General features: G+C 41.2%; 1 protein-coding gene across 2 annotated transcripts in view; it reads left to right on the forward strand.

Annotated features, from left to right (window-relative positions):
* PLXNC1 (plexin C1) overlaps window positions 1–23,127 on the forward strand; it is an 83,999-nt gene that overhangs the window by 44,773 nt on the left and 16,099 nt on the right. For both annotated transcript variants that reach the window (XM_075933330.1, XM_075933333.1), the window contains exons 10-21: window positions 2,180–2,319; window positions 4,937–5,116; window positions 6,266–6,353; window positions 6,885–7,088; window positions 7,185–7,376; window positions 8,875–8,977; window positions 10,779–10,880; window positions 11,239–11,342; window positions 15,748–15,801; window positions 17,035–17,159; window positions 17,747–17,945; window positions 20,704–20,850. In XM_075933330.1, the coding sequence (XP_075789445.1) occupies window positions 2,180–2,319; window positions 4,937–5,116; window positions 6,266–6,353; window positions 6,885–7,088; window positions 7,185–7,376; window positions 8,875–8,977; window positions 10,779–10,880; window positions 11,239–11,342; window positions 15,748–15,801; window positions 17,035–17,159; window positions 17,747–17,945; window positions 20,704–20,850 (1,638 nt within the window). The remainder of the gene's footprint in view (window positions 1–2,179; window positions 2,320–4,936; window positions 5,117–6,265; window positions 6,354–6,884; window positions 7,089–7,184; window positions 7,377–8,874; window positions 8,978–10,778; window positions 10,881–11,238; window positions 11,343–15,747; window positions 15,802–17,034; window positions 17,160–17,746; window positions 17,946–20,703; window positions 20,851–23,127) is intronic.

Genomic DNA, 23,127 nt, shown 5'->3' on the forward strand with positions numbered 1-23,127 from the left:
TGTGGAACTAACCACAGCACAAAAACGGTGGCTCATGCTCTTAGCTGTTCTTTGTGTCTGCTTCTTATGGTGACATCCCTACTATTGCCAGCAGCACAGTTAATTACATTGCAGGGGGTGGAGTGATCTTAACTCTTCAGAGATGTTTAAAATGTCTTAGAGGGTTAGCTGTGTTAGTCTGTAACTTTAAAAACTATGAGTGATCCTGTCACACCTTAGAGACTAACAAATATTTATATGTAATATGTAGTATCTTGACCTTTTGTGGACAAAACCCATTTCTTCAGATAAGCTTGAAAAAGTGTTATTTGCCCTCGATAGCTCATGATATTATATATATTTTTGTTAGTCACTAAGGCTATGTCTAGACTGCAAGCCTCTTTCAAAAAAGAGCATATAGACTACAACCAGTACTTTCGAAAAAGCAAGTCACTTTTTCGAAAGAGAGCACCCAGGCGGTCTGGATGCTCTCTTTCGAAAAAGCAGTTTGCATTACATAGCACCTTTTTTCAAAAGAGCACTATTGAAAAAAGGCGTTATTCCTTGTAAAACGAGGTTTTCTGTGGTCAAAAAAACTGCTGCGTTCTTTCAATTTACTTTCAAAAGAACAGAGCAGCAGTCTAGAGGCAGGGGAAGTTTTTTTTCGAAAAAAGGCCATTTAAAAAAAAAAAAAAACACCTGTAGTCTAGACATATCCTAAGGTTGGCACAGGACTACTTGTTGTTTTCAGAGATTTTTAGTGAGTGTGAACTTGATATTTTGAATGCATCCAAGGTACCAAAGGGCAACCATAAACAGAGTATGGAGCACTAACAGTATGGAGCTCTTAATTTTTACAAGCATCTATGACGTATTTGGAGTTGCCTGTAACAATTTATGAACATTATGTGTTAGCTGTATTGTTGGTATAGTTTCTGTATGCATTTGCCCAGTTAATTGAAAAGTATTTTTGTCAGGAAATACACCCAGGAAGGGCGGTGGATCCAGAGAGTTGCTTCTCAGCAAACTCCTGAGAAACAAACCCAGAGCTATTTGTTTAGATACTCTGACTTAGCCCCCTTGTGCGACCTGCCAAACAGATGTCCCCAGGAGATAGTTGGTTCCTGTGGGGAGAGGGAATCAGAGGATCCAGCTCACTACATGCATGAAGTGAACTGGAGAATACATGGTAGAAGTTTTTGATACTTCAGTAACCACGCTGAACCAAGCTGTAAGCTGGGCAAGAGAATGTGTCAAATGGGTGTGCCCACAAGCAGACTCATTTAAAAATTTGGATAATCACCAAACTCGAAATCCTAAAGGGTCATTTTTAACTTGTAATGCAGCTAACTTAAAAAACAAATAGTTAAAAATCATGTACCCATGAAAGTCCCAGCCAGCTTGAAACACATAGCTTTTTTTTTCTAAGATTTTTTTTCTTGCCTCTGTTGTGTGAAAAATGCACAGAGGAAACTGATTAACTGATTATTACACAGTGGATATGGCTAACTGCACATACACTGCTGTCGAATGCACCAAATAAATTGAAAACATTAGAGAAAATGTTATTTTTGTATCAATAGTAAGTAAAAAAAAAAAAAAGTCCAGAAAGAAGTGTGATTATTAAAATTGGCCATGTTCCTTACAGCATTACTAGCAAGCTATTGGTATACCATCACATGGATTGTCATTTTTATACACAGGAAGATGCATACGTAAATACCTTTTCCTTAAATTTGGCTATATAGTACTCAATTGTCTGTGTATGGCTTTAAAAAGTATCCAGTGAGCCCAGCTTTATCCTGTTTCTTGTCTTTTCATTCTAGAATTCTACCCAGCCATACCATTTTCAAGACATTGGATACAGTTACATTTGGTTGTGTTGTTTCTGAATTGTTAGCAGTAACATATAAAGCTGCTTTTAAAAGTGGATATTTGTCACAAATGTCTTTCAATAAGTTACATTACACTTCCTGTTGGTAATTTTTATTTCAATAGAAATGCAAATATAACATTGCTAAAATTAGACGACTTGAAAAGGAGTTGTGGTTGTTCAGCACCTCTCAGGATCAGACTCAAATATGTGACAATTAACAAGAAAGATTATTCTGATTCATTTTAAAATATTTTAAATGCATAAGCGTAACACTTTCTTCAATAGCTTGTTTTTTTTTTACCTGATTTTGTTTGTTTCCAATAGCTTATCAGCATTGCTTCCATAGAACCTTTATGGATATCAGTGTTAGGAAAAAAGGAAGTGATAATCACAGGAGGAAACTTTACAATAGCATCAAACATTACAGTGGTGTTGTCTGGAACCAGTGGCTGCAAACAAGATATGTGAGTCCAATTGAGACAGATATTTATGTTTCTGTTTTTAGTGCAGTGATAATTACACACATACCCCAGAGCCAAATTTTGTCTTTAGATGCACAGTCAGGTAAGCAGCTCTTATTGACTTATACTCAAGGGAAAAATGTAGCCTGTTAGGGGTGGGGAAACTTTTTTGGGGTCAGGGGTCACTGACCCACAGAAAAATCAGTCGAGGACTGCACAAAAGTGAGGGCCCTCCCGACTGAGGAGGAGAAAGACATTCCACACATCACACATTCCCCTCACACACCAGAGCCTAGGATGGGTCCATGCTAGTATATTTTGTGCCCCTCCAGGCTCTGGGGTGGGGTCAAAATGAGGGGTTCAGTGTGTGGGAGGGGGCTCCTGGGAAGCATGCTTGGGGTGTGGGGTCTGAGGGAGAGGGAGAACACAATAGCAGGCTGGGAGAGGAGCCCCGAGCCTCGGAGGCCATATCTAGGCAAGCCAGGGGCTGCATCTGACCTCTGGGCCTCAGGTTCCTCACCCTTGATACATGAATGGAGTATCTTTTAATTAGCTGAACACATCCTATAAGGTACGGTAGCTCTCAATTCTCACTGAAAAGACTGGAGGAAACACAGTCCTACATCAGTGCACAGACAAAGGGATGGTTTGGGTGTGCAGGTGGGGCAATTTGCACTTCTCATTCTGGATCCTGGAGCTGCCAAAGTGATCCTGGTTCAACCCATAGTACTAGGGAGGGATGTTCTGAAAGCTCACCTATCTCATGTCCAGGCTGCCTTTGCCCCTCTGTGCTTTGCAGCAGGCAGAAAATAGTTGGGGCATGGCTCAGACATGTTTTGATCCAGCCCAACAAACCCCAACCAGTCTTCAAACTCTGCTGGAAATTGTCTGGAAATGGGTGACGGGAGGGATCACGTGAGGATTTCCTGTTGTGTTCCCTCCCTCTGGGGCTCTGGTATTGGCCACTGTCAGCAGACAGGATAGTGGGCTAGACAGACCTTTGGTTTGACCCAGTATGGCTGTTCTTATGTTCTTACACTGCTGCTGGAGACTCGCGTGGCAACGGAGGGCATAGACTAGGCAGTACTCAGTGGGGCTGTTTGTATGAGTGCCTGTTCACCGATGTGAATAAGAATTGCACAGTGTAACCCTTAATGAAATAGACTAGATTGCCCTAGATCAAGAGCAGGGAAGCTTTTTTCTGTCAGGGGCCATTGACCCTCAGAAAAATCAGGTGAGGGCCACACAAAAGCCAAAAAAGAGCCTGCTCAACTTGCCTGTAGTAACCATTAACTATTTACTATTTGGATTAACTATTTTGAGACTTAAGGGCAGTTAGATTTTGTGGTGGGCCCCTAGACTTTGGGGTGGGGCCAAAAATGAGGAGTTGCAGCCTTCCATCAACAGGTAGATTACTCAGTCTTCCCCCATCCAACTACAAAGAGGTTTCTCAAGAGCATAATGAACCTCCTTTCAGAACCCAGACTTCCTAATCCACAGTGAGATCCTCAAGCAAATGCTAAAAGGGCAAGCATACGCCATCTATGAAAACAGCGTTCCTCATCACCATCACCTCTGCAGGAAGGATAGGGGAAATGGCGGCTCTGAAGGCTCATTCCCAAGGTCAGGCTTCACTCGCCAGGTGACTTCCACATTCAGCTTCCAACCTTTTATCCCAAATCTCATCAGGATAAAAGAGAAGCCATCCGTTCTATGCTTAATGTCATGAGAGCCCTGGCCTTCTATTTGGACAGGACAAGAGTTTTCAGAACATCTCCGAGACACTTCCTCTCTGTTGCAGATAGATCCAAAGTACAGCAATTTCTGCTTGGAGACTGCCCCAGGGGGTCTCAGCCAGTGTTCCCTCTAAGCTGCGCAACAACACAGCTTCACAGGTGATTAATCAGCCCCACATAGTCAGTCTGCTGCATGATGATTAATCACCTAAGAAACTGGGCTGCTACACAGCTTAGAGGGAACACTAGGCTCAGGCTGCGTTATATTTTGTTACCAACAGTGCAAATATGCGTGTGTTCTACAAGATTGATCTTCTCATCGATTGCCTTCTCCCAGGGAATGCCTATATCAGAAATCTGCAGAGCAGTAACTTGGGCATCATTCCTGAAGAACACTATGCCCTCCTGGGGGAATCAGCTGCAGATGACAAATGTGGTGCTTCCATGCTATCATCCTTAACAGGTTTCACTCCAAAGTCCCTGCCTCCAGTGGTGGGCACTACTAAGGAGTTACCTGCCCTGGAATATCCATAGGGATGCTTGTGTAGTAATGGTGGTTCTTTGGTATGTGTGTCCCTCAGAGAACCATCGTTACTGCACGAAGTGAGTAACTTCTTTCTAGGAGAGTCATTTTCTCCTCTCTCCATCTCTTCATTTTATGGCCTGCCTATAGTAACATGGAAAGATGATGGGGTCTTCTATCAGTTTGTTTGGTGCTAGTTGGATTGCATGACGTGTGTGCTGTGATCAGACTCAGGGATTCTACAAGAACTTCCCTTTGGGGCTCTAAACATGCACATGTAACTCTAGAGTCACAGGTTGAGTATCTCCGTCGTAGTTAAAATGCTTCAAAAACATCTACATTGTTTTTCTTTTTCCTCCAGCATACCAATCAGCAAGGTGTTAAATGACACACATGCGAGATTCTCTTTCCCACCTAGACGCAAAGAGGCCAAGAGAGTATGCATAAAGGCCAATAGGGGTAAATGTTCAACACCAATCACAGTGTATTATGTCTCTAAGCCATCATGTACTAAAATGGAGCCAAACATCACCTGGGCCAGGTAATTCTTGTTTTTGTTTGTTTAATTTTTATAGACTTAAAGTTTAGTCATGTTATGTTAATATTAGCAAACTTAATTGGCTGCCAGGTCTTCAGTTGATATAAATTGGGATAGCTGTACTAGATTACAATGAAGCTGTACTTCTTTATAAAAAATAAGGTTCTGGTCCCATAATCCAGTTAATCACTGATGTAACTCATTTCATTATAAGCCATGAAAGAATATATCCAGTGAGTTGAATTAAAGCAGTATTTGATGTGCAAAGATGATCGCTGTAACTACCACAAATGTATCCGTTTTCTTTTAAAGTACAAAACTATTTTTCTAACCCTACTTAATAGTAAATGAAAAATAAATCTTGGTACTATACTGCGATCTAAAATGAAAGTCAAGGGTAGCACAAATATATTTTGGTTTTCACCTCTAATTTATTTTGGCCATACATTGTGAATTTCCCCTTCATCTTCTGAAGACTAGCTGCAGAATTTCTTCCTCTTGTTAAAGGTATCTAAAAAAGAAAGTCAATTGAACATAAAATGAAAATTCCCCTTCCTTGATTAATATGTATAAAATGCCCCCACTGACTTGTCTTTGGGCCAAATTGCCAGAAGCTTCTTGTGAAGTGCTCTTCACCCTCAACTCCTACTAAAAGATATCAGGAATTGTCCTAGTCCTAGGTTGCTCCAGGAGCATCAAAACAGCCTGATGTTCCTTGCTCAAGGTTGATCTCTTTCATTAGGCCTTAGTGAGTACAATCTTGGTTTATACAAGTAAATGCATTGTTACTATGTGATTGGAGGAAAATGTATAACTAACTGAGAAGTAGTACATACCTGTACATTATTAGATCATTTGGGTCTTGCACTAGATTTCTTGTGAGCAAACAGGATTTGTACCATGAAAGAGGCATGTATGTATCCTTTTTAAGTGCTTCCAAACATAACTTTGTAAAATTGGAAATCAGTCATACAAATTAAATACCCCTGCAACTTGTTTTTATTTTATTTGCTGTTACCAAGGCAAAAATGTTATACACTGTAACTTCATGAGTAAAAAGTTTGAAATGTAAACAGCAAAAAACAAGATATGTTATTTATTTGTGGGGAAACACTAACATTAACCCCTCAATTTTAAAAATTCTTTTTATAGTGGCGGTCGCAACATAATCCTCTGTGGGAGGAATTTTAATGTGACAGACAGTATCATTATTTCAGATGACCAGAGAACAGATATTACTGTAAGTCTTGAACTTCTTTGCAATAACAAAATATGTGTTTTTAAAGGAATCGCTTTTGTTCTTAAGCTCTTTCAAAAGCTTACACACGTGCTTAACTTTACTCATGTGAGTAGTCCAATTGGACTACTCATATCAGTAAAATTATGTATGTACTAAAAAATTTGCAGAATCAAGGTTTAAAATAGTTAGTTCCCACGCATAATACTCCAAGGCCTCAAAGTTCTAAAGATTCTGTTTTCCTGTTTCTTCACTTCCTGAAAGGCCTTGCACTGCAGCAATCTTCTTCATCATCAACATAGATGCAGACTTAGAGGAGAGCATAGCAGGCACTCTGACTGGTGCTTAAAAGATCAAAAATGACCAGTACAGAAAACCACATTTATTTAAGACCAATAGTCTTTGCACTATATTTGAAGTTTATCGGTTTCCCATGTGATTTCTGCAGGATTTTGAAATGCGTTGAGAGCCTTAGTTTCTCACTGTAAAGTTCTTGAAAAACTTCAGCACTGACACTTTTGCTGTTTATCCTAGATCTTTGGATGTTCTGGAAAAAGTTCATGTAGTTTCCAATCACCAGCTTTACTATCTTTTAAAAGTCTTAAAATTGTTAATGTGTCACTAAAAGTGGAAAATGTCCTTATACCTTGTATGAAGTTACAATATCATCCTGATCCAGTATTTATTGAATATCAACTCCATACTGAGATGGACCCCCATCTGGAATTAAAATTATATGTAAGTTTTTAAAAATATCAAACAAAAATTCACACGTGATAGTTTTAAGTTTTACTACATTTAATAACAGTTTCCTATTTCAATTGTTCTCTTCAGAAAAAAAATGACATCTTAGATATTTCTGAAAATGAGATTAAAGTTACTCTCTCACACATGAATGGCGCAGTTTTAGAAACTATAAACTTCACAGTTCAAAATATTACCAGAACCACAGATCGTAGTACTATACTGTGCAAAGCTGAAAGGAAAAAACTGGGAAAGATTGAGTTATCCACAGTGAAAGTTTATGTGAGTAAAAATTCTGTAGTAATTTACCATTGTTTGTTTTTAATGCTTCTAAAATAGGTCTCAAGATGTTAATTAGCTGATTGTAGATATCCTTTATAATTAAAAACTGAATTAGCATGATACCATATCTTACCTAAAATATTTCACAGACAGGTTATCTTGCTGTGACATTGCACACATTCAGGTTTAGGTGAACTTGAAAGACCATGTGTCTCTGATGAGCTATATGAGAACTTCAAGGCCTGTGAACTCATCACAGTGTCTCATGGGACTAAGTTCGGCCTCCCTCAAGCCTCCCGGGAGCAGAAACAATGCCGAAGGCAAGGTGCACGCTTTGTGCCACCTTCAGTGTGCACTTAGTAGAACTGTAAACGTGAAGCTCTATTAGCTGAAGAAATTTCCCATGGGAGATAATGAATGCTGGGGCGGGGCTAGAGAGCTGTGAGCCTCTGTAAGAGCAAGGAAAGGATCAAGGTTTGGTGCAAGGCCTCCATCAGAACTGTTTTCCTTTGGTGTTGATTTGATGTTGTTATTGTCTTTCTGCTAATCAGGGAGGGATATCTGTAATGAAAAGTGGAATAAAATTGTCACAACCATATATACCAAAGGATACAATTAAAAAAATGAACAAATATGAAAAGGCCAAATCAAATTTCAGAACAGAAGGGGGATGGGGGGGGAGGTAAATGTCTGTGAGCTAATGATATTAGAGGTGATAATTGGGGAAGCTATCTTTGTAATGGGTAAGATAATACTTCCCCAATTATCACCTCTAATATCATTAGCTCACTGACATTTACCTCCCCCCCCATCTCCCTTCTGTTCTGAAATTTGATTTGGCCTTTTCATATGTGTTCATTTTTTAATTGTATCCTTTGGTATATATAGTTGTGACAATTTTCTTCTACTATTTTGATCTGAGGAAGTGGGTCTGGTCCACGAAAGCTCATCACCTAATAAACCATCTTGTTAGTCTTTAAAGTGCTACATAGTCCTGTTTTTTGTTTCAGCTACACCAGACTAATGCGGCTACATTTCTATCACTATTGTAATGAAAAGAGCAGTTTTGGTTTGTGAAAGCTTGTTTTCACTCTCTTGAAAATGCCAGCAATTTTGTTTGCAGTGATCTGGTGAGTGTAGATATTTGGCTGCCCTGAGGCCAAAATCTGCCTTTGCTTATATCACATTAATTTCAGTGTGGCTAGTTTGAGGTAGAAGTGATGGCAGCATTTTGGCTTGTTGTCAGTGGTTTGACATTTTTTCCCACAAGATAGTTCTGTTCTTTTGGTTTAACATCAGATACAATAAATGTTACGTTTGGAACAGTTTATACATGTATTTCCAAACTGCTTCTTCCTTCCCATTGATTTACATGGTCTGGGTTCATCACTTCATCTAAAGAGACAGGTTACTTTATTCATTGACCGTGGCTTTTGCAAACATGGAATAGAGTACAGTAGTTGGAGTCCACTAATACAGCTGTATATTTTTCCATTAGGTCAGCTTAGGAAACTTTATGCAGGAAGTTGAAAAGAAATCATTGCACAAGTACTTGTATGTTCTTACTTTGCTACCTATCTTATTACTGGGTGTAATTGTTGGTAAGTACTGTTATGTATTATTAGTTTTTGATTATGCTGAAAGAGATAGTTACTGTATATACCTTAAAAGTGTCTGGGATTGCACAGGATGATCACAGAAAGTCTGATATTTTTTCCAGGTTCAGCTGGGAACAGTTAGGTAGATTTTTTGCTTGTTGGTGAAGTTCATCTTCACAGACTACAAGATGTAACAAGGCTATTTCAGTAGTCAGTTTTTCCAGGAAATGCATCGTTCAAGATCTAGGAACTACCGTCGCAATCCTCAAAGATCTTTAGGTGCCTGATTCCCATTGAAATCAGAGGGAGTTGGGTACCTATATACCTCTGGCGATCTGGGCCTATATTCCTACATCATAAGTTAGCGCCTTCCCACTTGTCAAAACAAAGCTCCCGAAGGACAAATGTTCCCAGGACAGTTGCTTAACTTCAAACAATGGTTATGATATAATCCCATTTTAGACACTTCCTGCCTTTAATTGGTTGTAGGTTGTTTGGTCAGTTGTTTATTTTTTCCAACCATTTTTTCAGTATTTTAATTTTGCCATACCTTTACTCAGCCATGTTTTTGGAGCAAGAGGCATGTCTCAGCCTTTACTGCAACTGTTGTCAATACCTCTCCTCTCTCACAAGTGTTAACTAAGCAATTTGGAAATACATGTGCCAACTTAAAATATTTTTCTTTCTTGTAAAATCAGTCAAGTTTGAGGAGTGCTATCCCACTGTCTTGTCAGATGCTTCTGCTTAGTATGCAGATTTGAGTGTATCTGTTTTAAAAAAAAAAAAGTCAGCCTGATCAATCTGAAATCTAAATAAAAGGAGCATGCTCATAAAAAATGCCTTGCACAATGGGATCCTATTGTGAGCAGACTGTGGGGTAAGCAGTCAAGCCTAGTGGAGTCAGGTTTGGTGGTCGGAGTCTGAAAGCCAAAGTTAAGAGCCAAGAGTTAAGACAAGATATGAATTAGGACCTAGGGCCGAAGGCCATAACACACGTTAGAGTCCAAAAGGGTTGAGACAGAGTTGGAGTCAGAAGTCAGTGCCAACGGTTGGAACCAGATGACCAGATATCAGGGAAGACAGGAGCAGGGCTGGTTCTGAGGCAGGAGCAAAGCTGGGACAGGATAGGAACAAGGTTGGGTACAGGCCAAGGTCTGGGCTAAAGCTATAGAGGAGCAGAGCAGGAACAGGGTGTGGCAAGAGATGAAGCAGAGAATTAGTGGTAAGAGGTGAAGCAGAGAACATCTTTTCAAGCTCATATTGAAAGCTTTAATTGTGAAGATAATTTTGTGTTATTTAAACTAACATTCCAAGGGGTTGTTATTTCAGGATTTGCAGAACTACAGATGGGATCAGTTAGATGTTTTATTGTTAGTATTGGTATATAAAGTAGATTTGTTTGGCATACAGGCAGTCCCCGGGTTACATGGATCCGACTTACATCGGATCCCTACTTACAAACGGGGTGAGGCAACCCCGCACTAGCTGCTTCCCCCCAGCAGACCAGGGAGACGCGAAGCTAGCGCTCCCCCCCCCCCAGCAGACCAGGAAGACGCAGAGCGGCTTTTCTCAGCAGACACCTCAGCTTGAGAATAAAGGACTGAGGGAAGTGAGGGGTGGGAGAATAAAACTGAGCTCTGGAGAAATGTTTGGCTAGAGTTTCCCCTACAATATGTACCAGTTCCAACTTACATACAAATTCAACTTAAGAACAAACCTACAGTCCCTATCTTGTACGTAACCCGGGGACTGCCTGTATTTCAATATTCAGTAGCTAATGCAATTTTCTCTCTTTTTTTTAAAGTGGCAATCGTAGTAACTAGGTATAAATCCAAACAGTTAACTCGTAAAATGAGTCAACAAATCGAACTGTTAGAATGGGACATTCGAAAGAAAATACGTGATGGTAGGTCTGCACAGCTTTCTTTTGTTTTAAGAGATTCGCATTTTTAAAATCTTTTGTTTCATAGGCTCCATTAAACGGAAATAGAATAGTTTGTAATGTGAATATCCGAGTTCCTTGTTAATGTTGGTGTTTAGTAGAAGCTAATAGCATTACATGTAACAGTGTACTTCAGCAAAACTGGAGATTAAAAAAATGCATCCAATCATGGATTTCCATGCCACAGAAATTCAGCTAGAAAAATAATACATCGTCTTAAAATTGCTTTTAAGAACATCTTTTCAAGACCATATTGAAAGCTTTAATTGTGAAGATAATTTTGTGTTATTTAAACTAACATTCCAAGGGGTTGTTATTTCAGGATTTGCAGAACTACAGATGGATCAGTTAGATGTGGTGGATAATTTTGGAACAGTTCCCTTCCTCGACTACAAACATTTTGCTCTTAGAACTTTCTTCCCAGAGGTAAATGATTGCTAGTCTTTTAGGTGTAATCCTTCCACAGTAATGAAGGTAATTGTCAAGTAAAGACCAAATAGCTTGTATAAGTACCACCCTGTAATTGTATATGATTTTCTCAGGAAACCTTGTACAGGCAGTCCCCTCCGCCTCCCCGGCTTTGCTCCCGGTGCCTCTGGTCTGCTGGGGACCGTCTCCAGCAGACCAGGGACACTGGGAGCAAAGCCGGGGAGGCGGAGGGGTCCCGCGCCTCTGAGGCTTTGCTCTGGCAAAGCCGGGGAGGCGCGGGACCCCTCCACCTCCCTGGCTTTGCTCCCGGTGCCTCTGGTCTGCTGGGGACCATCTCCAGCAGACCAGGGACACCGGGAGCAAAGCCGCCAGCAAAGCCAGAGCAAAGCCTCAGAAGCGCGGGACCCCTCCGCCTCCCCGGCTTTGCTCCAGGTGTCCGTGGTCTGCTGGAGACGGTCCCCAGCAGACCACGGGCACCCGGAGCAGCTTTTCTCGCCCCGGAGGTCGAGGTGGCGGGACCGCTGCACTCTGGGCGGTCCCGCTGCCTGCGCGCTCCGGGGCGAGAGAGACCCGTTCGTAAGTGCGGATCCGACATAAGTCGGATCCGCGTAACTCGGGGACTGCCTGTATACTACTCCAAACCCAGTAGAATAGTGCTGGGAAAACACTGCAGGGGTGTATTTAGATCTATTGATTGTAGGTTCTTTACAACTTTATATGCTCTAAGTCTAATTTTTTAATTAAAAGTACCATAGAGTTCTCTTAATATCTATGGGTATGTCTACACTACCCCGCTAGTTCGAACTAGCGGGGTAATGTATGCATACCGCACTTGCTAATGAAGCCCGGGATTTGAATTTCCCGGGCTTCATTAGCATAAGCGGGGAGCCGCCATTTTTAAATCCCCGCTGCTTCGAACCCCGTGTAGCGCGGCTACACGGGGCTCGAACTAGGTAGTTCGGACTAGGGTCTTATTCCGAACTACCGTTACTCCTCGTGAAACGAGGTGTACCGGTAGTTCGGAATAGGCACCCTAGTCCGAACTACCTAGTTCGAGCCCCGTGTAGCCGCGCTACACGGGGTTCGAAGCAGCGGGGATTTAAAAATGGCGGCTCCCCGCTTATGCTAATGAAGCCCGGGAAATTCAAATCCCGGGCTTCATTAGCAAGTGCGGTATGCATACATTACCCCGCTAGTTCGAACTAGCGGGGTAGTGTAGACATACCCTATGTGTTTTAATGATTTTGTGTGCCACATAAGACTCTATCATTGCTTTGTCTTGCTAGATTGTCATTCCCAAACCTGCATTTTATTTGTTGCTTTTTATCTATCACACACTCACTGGCCTGTACAAAACTTAAGTTAACTTAAACTGTTAAACTAACAGAAGGATGAAGAGGAGTCCTTAAAAATTCTCTTACAAGCCTGCATATGAATTAATTTCAGTAAATTAAATTAAAAGTAGGAAATTAGAAATCTAAAGGGATGTTGATGTATTGTTTCAAATAACAGATTACCTGCCAGAAATGTTTAGAGAATGGACAGTGGTCCCAATTCAGGATTGCATTAAGCACATGTGTCAGAGAGGTAACTGTGTTAGTCTGTAGCCGCAAAAACAACCAGGAATCTTGTGTCTCCTAAAAGACTATCAGATTTATGTGGGCAAAAACCCAGAAAGCTTTTATGCCCATGAAAGCTTATACCTGAATAAATCTAGTAGTCTTTAAGGTGCCACCGGACTTCTTGTTGACTAAGCACATGTTCCACTTTAAGCATATGCCATAATGTTGTCCTAAATAGGGGCTGGCTTAAGCAAGTGTTTATATATTTTCTGAAATGGGGTGAGTGTTTCTTGTGGCATCATGACATTTAATAGCATGAGAAGAATGGGGTAAATAACTTCCCTGGAATATCTGGAATGATACCAAATTGTATAAGAAAATACCAGCTTTCAATATTTTTTGAAAGTTATCATATATAATGTCTGTGACTCTGTAACGCTGAAATGCTGGCTGTTCCTTCTGGGTGGCGCTGTTGCCTCCCGCCGTGGCACTCGGCTGATTTCTGCGCCGTTCAGCCCTGTGCTGCATGGGGAGCGCAGACCCCAAATGGCCGCTTGCACCATGTGCCCCCACGCGGCAGCTTGGCTGAGGAGCGCAGAAGTCAGACGAGTGACATGGCAGGAGGCAACAGTGCTGCCCAGAGGTAACAGCTGGAGGGGGCAGGGCCTGGACGAGCATGCGTCTCTGAAGTCAGGAAAGGGCACCGGATTCAAAAAGAGGAAAGCGGAGTAGACGCAGAGGATGTGGAGGAGACCGAGAGGAGAATGGAGGAGGCGGAGGACAGCCAGAGAGTGAGTGAGAGAGATGCAGCAGGAGGAGGAGAAGAGAAACACAGAGTGAAAGGTGGGAGGAGGAGAAGAGAAAGAGAGAGAGATGGAGAGAGAGGCAGGAGGCGGCTGAGAGCTGAGAGAGATAGAGAGAGAGGGTGAGGCAGTAGGAGGAGAAGAGAGAGGGAGGCCGTTTGCGCCGCTTGCTCCCACGTGGCGGCCTGGCTGAGCGGTGCAGAAGTCAGCTGAGCACCACAGCGGGAGGTGAAGGGGGCGGGGCAGTGATGTACACACCCAGGGGACGGGGCCTGGATGAGCATGCATCTCCGACAGAAACAGAGGAGAGCAGAGAGAGTGAGAGGCACGAGGGGGAGAAGAGAAAGAGAGAGACGGAGAGAGAGGTAGAAGGTGGGGGAGAAAGGTGGGGAGGCAATAGGAGGAGGAGAGAGATTGACATAGAGAGACGGAGCGAGAGACCGGAGGCTCAGGAGAGAAGACCGACGTGGAGGAGAGACCTGAAAATCCTGTCTTATGACGGGCTAATTGGCTAATATTATGAGAATAACCAAAGCCCACGAGTTTTTAGCATACATCAGGGGTGGGAAATACTGGCTCGCAGGCCAGACCCGGTACACCAGGGCTCTGCCCCAGCCAATGGGAGCTGCAATGACCCATGCCTGCAGAGGCGCAGATAAATATAGAGGCCTGCCAGAAGCTAGCCTTGGCGAACCGCCGCTGTTTTATTGCCCATCTCTGGTATACAAACTAATTTTCTCAGAGCATCATAATACTTTGTGATTTTAAATACTTTAAAATACTTTGAATAGCTGGCTCAAAGGAGAACGTGGCCCTAGATGGTTTGTATAGGTCATAGTACAGTGGGATCCAACATTGAAATTGTAATATGAATACTAAATATTATTCATAAAACTTTTCAAATAAGAGATTGATTTAAATTAAAGCAGAGTAAAACAGAAATAACTCCACCAACGCCAAGGAAGTTGTGCCAATCTGCAGCTGAGAGACTATCATAGCAGGGCTCTTGTTGCTATAAATTCTGCGTTTTTTTCTTTTGTTTTGTTTTGCCAGTGATATTAGCATGAAAATATTATTATTTTTAGGAGTACATCTGTTCTTTCTGCTCACTCCTCAACAAAAATCTTAATACTCTTGTGAAATAAACAGGATGGGGAGTGGAATATGTCATGTGTTATCAAAGTGGTCAGGGTGACAGCTGCCATATGCCATGCTTATCTCATATATTTCAGCTTCTTATGTTACTTAACCCTATATCTAGCCGCTACAGCTTTGATTTTCATTAACTCTGGTACTTTAACTATTGCTTGTTTTGCTATTTATATATTTTTTTCAAAAACCTTATTACATTAGTCTTTATATTTAACACTCATGTATGAATGAGTTTGCAGGCCAAAGATACAGTACTGATGTCAGAACTTCATGGACTGTGAAGCTCTGCTAACTCCTGCTGCTAAGGCAGTTAGGAAACTGATCTCTTTTAACACGTATGCTTGGGATGCTTCTGCTGACAGCAAGCAAGGTTTGCAGCATAGTGCTGGCCAGGTGTTAGTGGGACCCAGAGTCCCCTATGTTTCCTCTGTGGTTTATTTATACTGATTTGTGGGAAGCTATACTGAACTTCGAGATCCATGGATGGCAAGTGTATGAAAAGTGTCAGCAGCAATAATAACTGTAGAGAAAACTCAAAAATTGGCTAAGACAAAGGGGTCCCTGACTGTCATCCAGAAGATTCATACCACTGTATAGTGATATCCTGGAATAATGCATCCTAGGTTGTACGCATACCTGGAAAAGTAGCAGATTTTTAAACAGTTTTTCCTATGGCATTTTAGAGCATGACTGAGCTGAGTGCATTCAGCAGCATACCAATAAATCTGACCTAGCTCAATCCTGAGTTTCTCTTTGCAGTTGACCTTTGGTATATGTTATGTGGCAGAACCTTTGCAGAAATCACAATGCAGAATACATAAACTTGGGTATGTGTTTAGTCTTTGATATTTCTAACAGCAATCTATCACCTGTTTTTTATTTTAGTCAGGTGGCTTTGCATCCATTTTCATTGAAGACATGCACGCTAATGTGCCACCGGTAAGTTTTTGTAACGTAATTTTTCTTTTATGTATTGGTTATTCTTTCTGTCCACATGTGATTATGGTCATCACCATAGAATCAGAGCATCTTCCAAATGATCAGTCAGATTAAATGTTCTCTACATTCCTTTCTATGTAGTGGAAAGTCACATGGTTTTATGTATATATTGCAGTTACATAGACGTATACAGGCAGTCTCCGGGTTACGTACAAGATAGGGACTATAGGTTTGTTCTTAAGTTGAATTTGTATGTACGTCGGAATTGGCTCCAGATTCAGCCGCTGCTGCTGAAACTGACCAGGGGCTGACTACAGGTTTCAACAGCAGCTGAATCTCGAGCCTGGGACAGAACAGCTGGGCTGCCAGGTAGGTCCCTGCAGGACCAACCCGGCAGCACCCCAGCTGCTCTACCCCAGGGTCCACAACAAAAGCCTGGTCTGCTGGGGAGGGGCGCACTAGCTGTGCCCCCCCCCCCAGCAGACCAGGGACACCCGGAGCAAAGCTGGGGAAGCGGAGGGGTCCCGCGCCTCTGAGGCTTTGTTGTGGCAAAGCCTCAGAGGCGCGGGACCCCGCCGCCGCTGCCGTTTTGCTCCCGGTGCCTCTGGTCTGCTGGGGACCGTCTTCAGCAGACCAGGGACACTGGGAGCAAAGCCGCAGCGGCAGTGGAGTCCCACGCCTCTGAGGCTTTGCCAGAGCAAAGCCTCAGAGGCGCAGAACTCCTCCACCTCCCCGGCTTTGCTCCAGGTGTCCCTGGTCTGCTGGAGACGGTCCCCAGCAGACCAGGGGCACCTGGAGCAACTTTTCTTGCCCCGGAGGTCGAGGTGGCGGGACCGCTGCGCTCTGGGCGGTCCCGCTGCCTGTGAGCTCCGGGGCGAGAAAGCCCCGTTCATAAGTGCAGATCCGACATAAGTCGGATCCGCGTAACTCGGGGACTGCCTGTATATGAAAACAGTATTGGTAATGGGAAGTATCAGGCAACTTTAACTGTAGGCACACTGCCTCTGTGTGCGTGTGTGTGTGTGCGTGCGCACGTACGTACATATGTACGTATGTACACATATATACAGATACGCTCTGGGTGAAAACTTGACCCTATTGACATTGGCAAAACACCCATTGATGTCAGTGGGTCCAGGATTTAATCTTGTGTGTTGTTTACTCTCATTTCTAAAAATTAAGGACATGTTCTACCCAACTTTAATTTGCTTTATTTTTATTTAACTTTTCTAGAGCAGAGATCACAAGCAAAAGGATGAAAGCCTCACCATGTTGCATGCTTTAATTTGTAACAAGAATGTTCTTGTCACACTCATTCACACCCTTGAAAAACAGAAAAGTTTCTCTGTGAAAGACAGGTATAGTATGATTAAACCTTCTGATCTTCAACCCCTAAAATTAAAAGAAAAACAAGCTGGATTATGACACACAAGTATAGTTTTCACAACATACAAAGGAGATTTAAGCTTTTCCAAAGTATTTTTCTACCTTCTTCATCATGCAGCAATCCACTAAAATGCAATCAGAAGATTTATAAATGCTTGTTGGTTAGGTTCTGAACCAGCAAAATACCTCACTTCAGAGCAAACAGTTTTTTTTTTTTTTTTTTATAATTTGGAACTTTTCTTTCAGTGACATGGAAGCTATTTGTCTTCAGAATTAAATTCGGATACATGTAATACATTTTTTTTAAATTGCTGGATAGGATAATCCTTTTAAATTTAAATGTGTACTTTAAATTTTATATGGACTTTAGTGGTGAGTGTTCGGGTATCTAAAAATGAAGGTTCAGCATACAGGCTTAATTGAAAGGTGAATGTTTCTTTGAAATAATTTTGCTATAAGCTGTTTTGAAAGGCTTAGGATCACCTTTATATTGTCTTAGATTATTCAAAAAGCAAATTCCAAACCTTTTAGCTATGACTTTTTTATTTTGTGTAACCAGGTGCTTGTTTGCATCCTTCTTGACTATTGCACTACAAAGTAAACTAGTCTACCTAACCCATATTCTAGAAGTCTTGACCAGGGACTTGATGGAGCAGTCTAGCAACACGCAACCTAAGCTCATGCTAAGGCGCACAGAATCTGTTGTAGAAAAACTCCTGACAAACTGGATGTCTATTTGCCTTTCTGGTTTTCTTCGGGTAAGTTTGACATCTTTTACTCAGACACTAGAATGATGAATATTTTCAACAGAGCATGCTGATTTCTTGTTTGGACAATTGCTACAACAAACAAGTTAGGTTACAATTTGCAGGAGATAATACTGTCCGCTTATTCTTTACAATGTTACCTGAAAAGGAAAACAGGCATTTGCATAATACTGTTGTAGCTGACATCACAAGATATTTGTGTCAGATGTGCTAAAGATTTGTGTGTCTCTTCATGCTTCATCCACCATTCCAGAGAAAATATATTCATGCTGATGGCAGGTTCTATCTGATAATGGTCCAAAGCAGAGCAGAAGGCACATTTTCATCATCTGAGTCAGATGCCACCAGCAGAAGGTTGATTTTCTTTTCTGGTGGTTTGGGTCCTCTAATGGCCGCATCACAGTGTTTCTCTTCTAAGACTTCTGAAAGCAGGCTTCACATCACATCTCTCTGAGATTTTGGACAACATTTCAGATTCTTTAACCTTGGGTCAAGTGATGTAGCTATTTTTAGAAATCACATCTTGGTACCTTCTTTTTGTTTTGCCAAATCTGCTGTGAAAGTGTGTGCTGAATCATTATCTGAGACTGCTATAATATGAACTGTATGGCAGAATGTGGGTAAAACAGAACAGGATACATACAATTCTCCCCAAGAAGTCCAGTAACAAATTTAATTAATACATTATATTTAATGAGCTTTATCAATATGAAAGGATGTCTTTTGGGTGGTGGCCAAAGCATGAAGAGGCCTATGAATGTGTAAGATATCTGGCACATACCATACAAAGCTGGCTACAAAAGTTCCATGCAAATGTCTGTTCTCACTTTCAGGTGATATTGTAAATAAGAAGAAAGCAGCATTATCTCCCGTAAATGCAAACAAACTTGTTTGTCTTAGCACTTGGCTGAGCAAGAAGCAGAGCTAAGTGAAATTGTAGGCTCTATAATTTTCTGTTTTAGTTTTGAGTGCAGTTATGTAAAAAAAAATCTACATTTCAAAGATTCACTTGCACAATGAAGAGATTCCACTATAGCAGGGGTTTTCAAAGGGTCACGGCTTTTAAGGGCAAGCTACTAGCTGGCCATGAGATGCTTTATTTATCTGTGCTTCTACAGGTACAGGCGATCACAGCCCCTGTTGGCAGTAGATCGCCATTCATGACCAGTGGAAGTTGTGGGAAACCGTGTGGATGGGGATATTACTTTCTGCAGCTCCCATTGACCAGTAATGATGATTTGCAGCCAATGGGAGCAGCGATCACCAGTTTCTGCAGAGATGCAGATAACCAAAGCATCGTACATCCAGCTAGCAGCTTGCCCTTACAAGTCACAATCCAGAGTTTGAAAACCTCTGCGCTATAATACTTGTTTGAGATGGACTAAAGAATTCTATTCTGTTTATAATTTTTACAATGCAAAGATTTATAATAAAAATAATATAAAGTCAGCACTGTACACTTTGTATTCTGTGTTGAAATAGAAATCAATATGCAGGTTGAACCTCTCTGTTTCAGCACTATCTGTGGTACAGTATGATTTTAGTTAGCCAGATGTCCACTTATCCTGGGCTTGGCCAAGTTTCCCATGGTCCCATAAAGTTTGTTTACAGCTGTCAGTCCTGGATCTGTGCTGTTATTTAGCTCTGATTTACCCCTAAATGTCTTCTAAGAGTCCAGAAATCAGCAGAAGCATTGGTAATGCTAGACAATATTGACCTCCCGTGGTCTGGCAAATTCTCTGGTTCAGCATTGGTCAGGTCCCAAGTGTGTTAGACTAGAGAGGTTCAATCTATATCTGAAAATGTAGAAAAAATCAAAAATATTCAATAAATTTCACTTGGCGGTTTATTAGTTAACAGTGCCTTAATTGTGATTAATTTTTGAGTTAATCATGTGAGTTAACTGTGATTAGTCAACATTTTCTTCTGGTGGTTTACATATTATTAATCCAAATCCCATCAATATTTTCTTATCAAGAGTCACTTTTAGTTAGAGGGTACACATTGCATTCTTCCTTGAAGCTACTGTAGAACTATGCTTTGAGAGATTTTAAAGGGACACTGTCATTTTGAAAACCTGACTTCTGTTCGAATTTTTTACCTGTTCTTGTTACAGATAACTCTATGATTAATAGAACTGTAAAAGGTTAGGGGGAAATTAGCTCTCTTCTTTTACAGTATGTTTAATTTAGCCTATTTGGTTGCATATTGTGTACAATTTTATTGTTTGGGGTTATTTTGTGTACTGATATGATGACGTCTCTCCCATGCCCTATTCTGCAGGGAAGTCATGTTGTTTGCCTTAGGGCCTGCAAGAGGGTGTTTATTACTAGTACAGCCACAAGGTGGTTTGAGCCTAGTGACCTAAGCCTTTTTCCCAGGAACCAAATATAGAGCTAGAGGAGAGTCAGAGGAATCCTGTCTTTCACCTCCAACCCTCTTCGTGGGGCTGAGGAGCAATGGGTAGCTTGGGGTGGTTGGATCCCTTGTAGCTAGGAAAAGGTGGCCGGACCTTCTGAGAGCTCCAGCTGACTCTTACCATTGAATTAAGAGAAAGGGAAGAGGACTTACAAAAGAGCAGATAAATCTGGACAGAAATTATTTTTAATTGTTAGACAGCTGCGCAACTTGGCCAAAAAGGAAGTTAATTTGATTGGCTTCAGATTGTTGATGTCCCACTACAGATTCAGTGGAAATGCAGAAAAAGAGCTAAAGCTGTTGTTTGAGTGTGTTTGGTTTTATTTCTTAGGAGACAGTTGGAGAACCATTTTATAAGCTTGTGACTGCCCTCAATCAGAGGATAAACAAAGGTCCAGTAGATGTAATCACTTGCAAAGCCCTGTATACACTAAATGAAGACTGGCTTCTGTGGCAAGTGACCGAATTCAAACCAGTGGTATGTTTGCTAAGTTGCTTTTCCTCCAAATATTGAAATGTTTTGAAAGAATCCACAACATTCTTCTTATGTTGGGATGCTAAATTAAGGCTCTTAGATACTGCAGTGATGGTTATGATAAATGTGGGCAAAAAAAAAAGTGATCATTAACACAGTTTCAGAACATAGTAGATATGAATTAACCCATGTTTCATCAATCTGATACTCTCCACTTCACAGCAGTGATAAAATAGCAAAACACTGTATCGAGGTCTCATGGTACTTCAGGTTTATTCTGGTAATAAATTATAATACAGAACATTTGTAAGTACACAGGGAAGCATTGAAATAGAGATTTAAAACTAGATTACACTTCTCAAATATATACTGGAAAATTTGTGATGCTGGATACTGGTGATTTTATTGTTTGCTTATTCAATAATCCTCATAATTTAGTAATTCATTGTGGGCCTTCCTGTCATTAGCTGCAAATTAGTAAGGTTGAGTGTGGTGGATTTTAATTACTTGCTTGATTTGAAAACAAGGTTTCTAAGAAATTTAGCTAAATCATAAAATTCCAGGAAGGTGGTGTTAAAACTTTCCTCTATCCACAGATTTGTTCTTAACATTTTGCATTTATAACTGCAATATAGCTACTACTGAAGGTACTTTCAAGCTGAATTACCAAGATATTTAAAAAAAAAGCTGATTGCAAAACTTTAATTAAACATTTTCTCTATCCTCTGTGCTATGACACCTTGCACTTTCTTTCTTTCTTTCCTTTTTCTTTTACTGGTTTGTAACAAATATTTGGTGCTGCACATTTACTGTTCTGCATATAAAACCTATTAACTGTCTAGAACTGGGGTTTCCCAATTGTGATCCATGCACCAAATGCTAGTGGCCCACAGAGAAGGGACAAGGCCCATGACATTGGTTCTCCTTATTTCTCACACTAAAACACATTGAAATAAGTTAAAACTATTTTAAGGGTGAGATTTTCAAAAGCAGTTAAGAAGCGTAGGTATTGAGCACTCAGTGAAAGCTAACCTAATGCTTTCCTGGTTTTTCAAGTACGCAGTTGCTTCTGTTGCCATGTAGCCATTTTGCTGTCAGAAAAGGGAGAGAAAATGGTTTGTGTAATTCTACATGGAAGAATGAATTGGCCTGTGTGATTGTGAACAGAAGAGGAAGTGGGAAACTGATAACTTTTGTTAGAATGTGGTCCAAAACCCTGCTCCAGGTTCATTCAGTCTGGCCTAGAGTAAAACATATATTTTAAACAGGAAATTACACAAACTTGAGCTAATCCAGACCAGCATTTGATGGGTGTAGAAGAGAGGAAGGACATTCTCTGTGAAGGTTGTGACAGATACGGCAATTTCCTGCAATATCTTTGGGCGATCTTACTTTATTACATTTATGTACCATTGTGTGCTAGGGATTGTATGTAATTCCGCAGGGGAGGCTTACTACAGCAGCTCACCTCCAGAGCTGGCTCATATGTACCCAGTCAAACTGGATTCTTCAGAGGCCAACAGGCAAAGAAGTGACTTTTGAATAAAAAGCCCAAGTTTAAACTGAAACAAAAAGCAGGACTGTGTAGCACTTTAAAGACTAACAAGATGGTTTATTAAGTGATGAGCTTTCATGGGCCAGACCCACTTCCTCAGATCAAATTGAGGAAGTGGGTCTGGCCCATGAAAGCTCATCACCTAATAAACCATCTTGTTAGTCTTTAAAGTGCTGCATAGGTCCTGTCTTTTGTTTCAACAAGACCAGACTAACACGGCTACATCTCTATTACTGTTCTACAAGTTTAAACTGATTCTTTCTTATCCAGCAATGATATGGATAGGAACATCTGTCTGAGGTAGGACATCAATCCCTATGGAGAGGTCGGAAGACTTGACCGATTAGAGCTTTGTATGACTGACGGGTCACTGCTAGTTAGCTTATACTATTCTTATAGGAACTTACATTGTTTTTATGTGTTTTTTTCTGTAATGCTTTTACCTTAAGAATAAATTGCTTGCTTATAAAGATCTGGATGATAGCATCAAACTTCTGGCAATTGTGCTGTTCCTAGCCTCTTGAAGAGAAAGCAGAGCACAGATGGTAGCATGTTTAAACAGTCTGGTATGCTGGGAGTCTCTCAGCATAGGCAGGGAACTCAGAAGCCTGGGGGAAAAACCCCATCAGGAGTGGGAGAGAGACAGGAGTCTAGAGTGGGTGTCCTTAAAGGAACAAAGAGGGACAGCACAAATGTTGCTGCCCTGAACTGTAATAAGGGAATAT

Source organism: Pelodiscus sinensis, chromosome 1 (assembly GCF_049634645.1).
Source record: "Pelodiscus sinensis isolate JC-2024 chromosome 1, ASM4963464v1, whole genome shotgun sequence".
Taxonomy (NCBI): Eukaryota; Metazoa; Chordata; order Testudines; family Trionychidae; genus Pelodiscus; species Pelodiscus sinensis.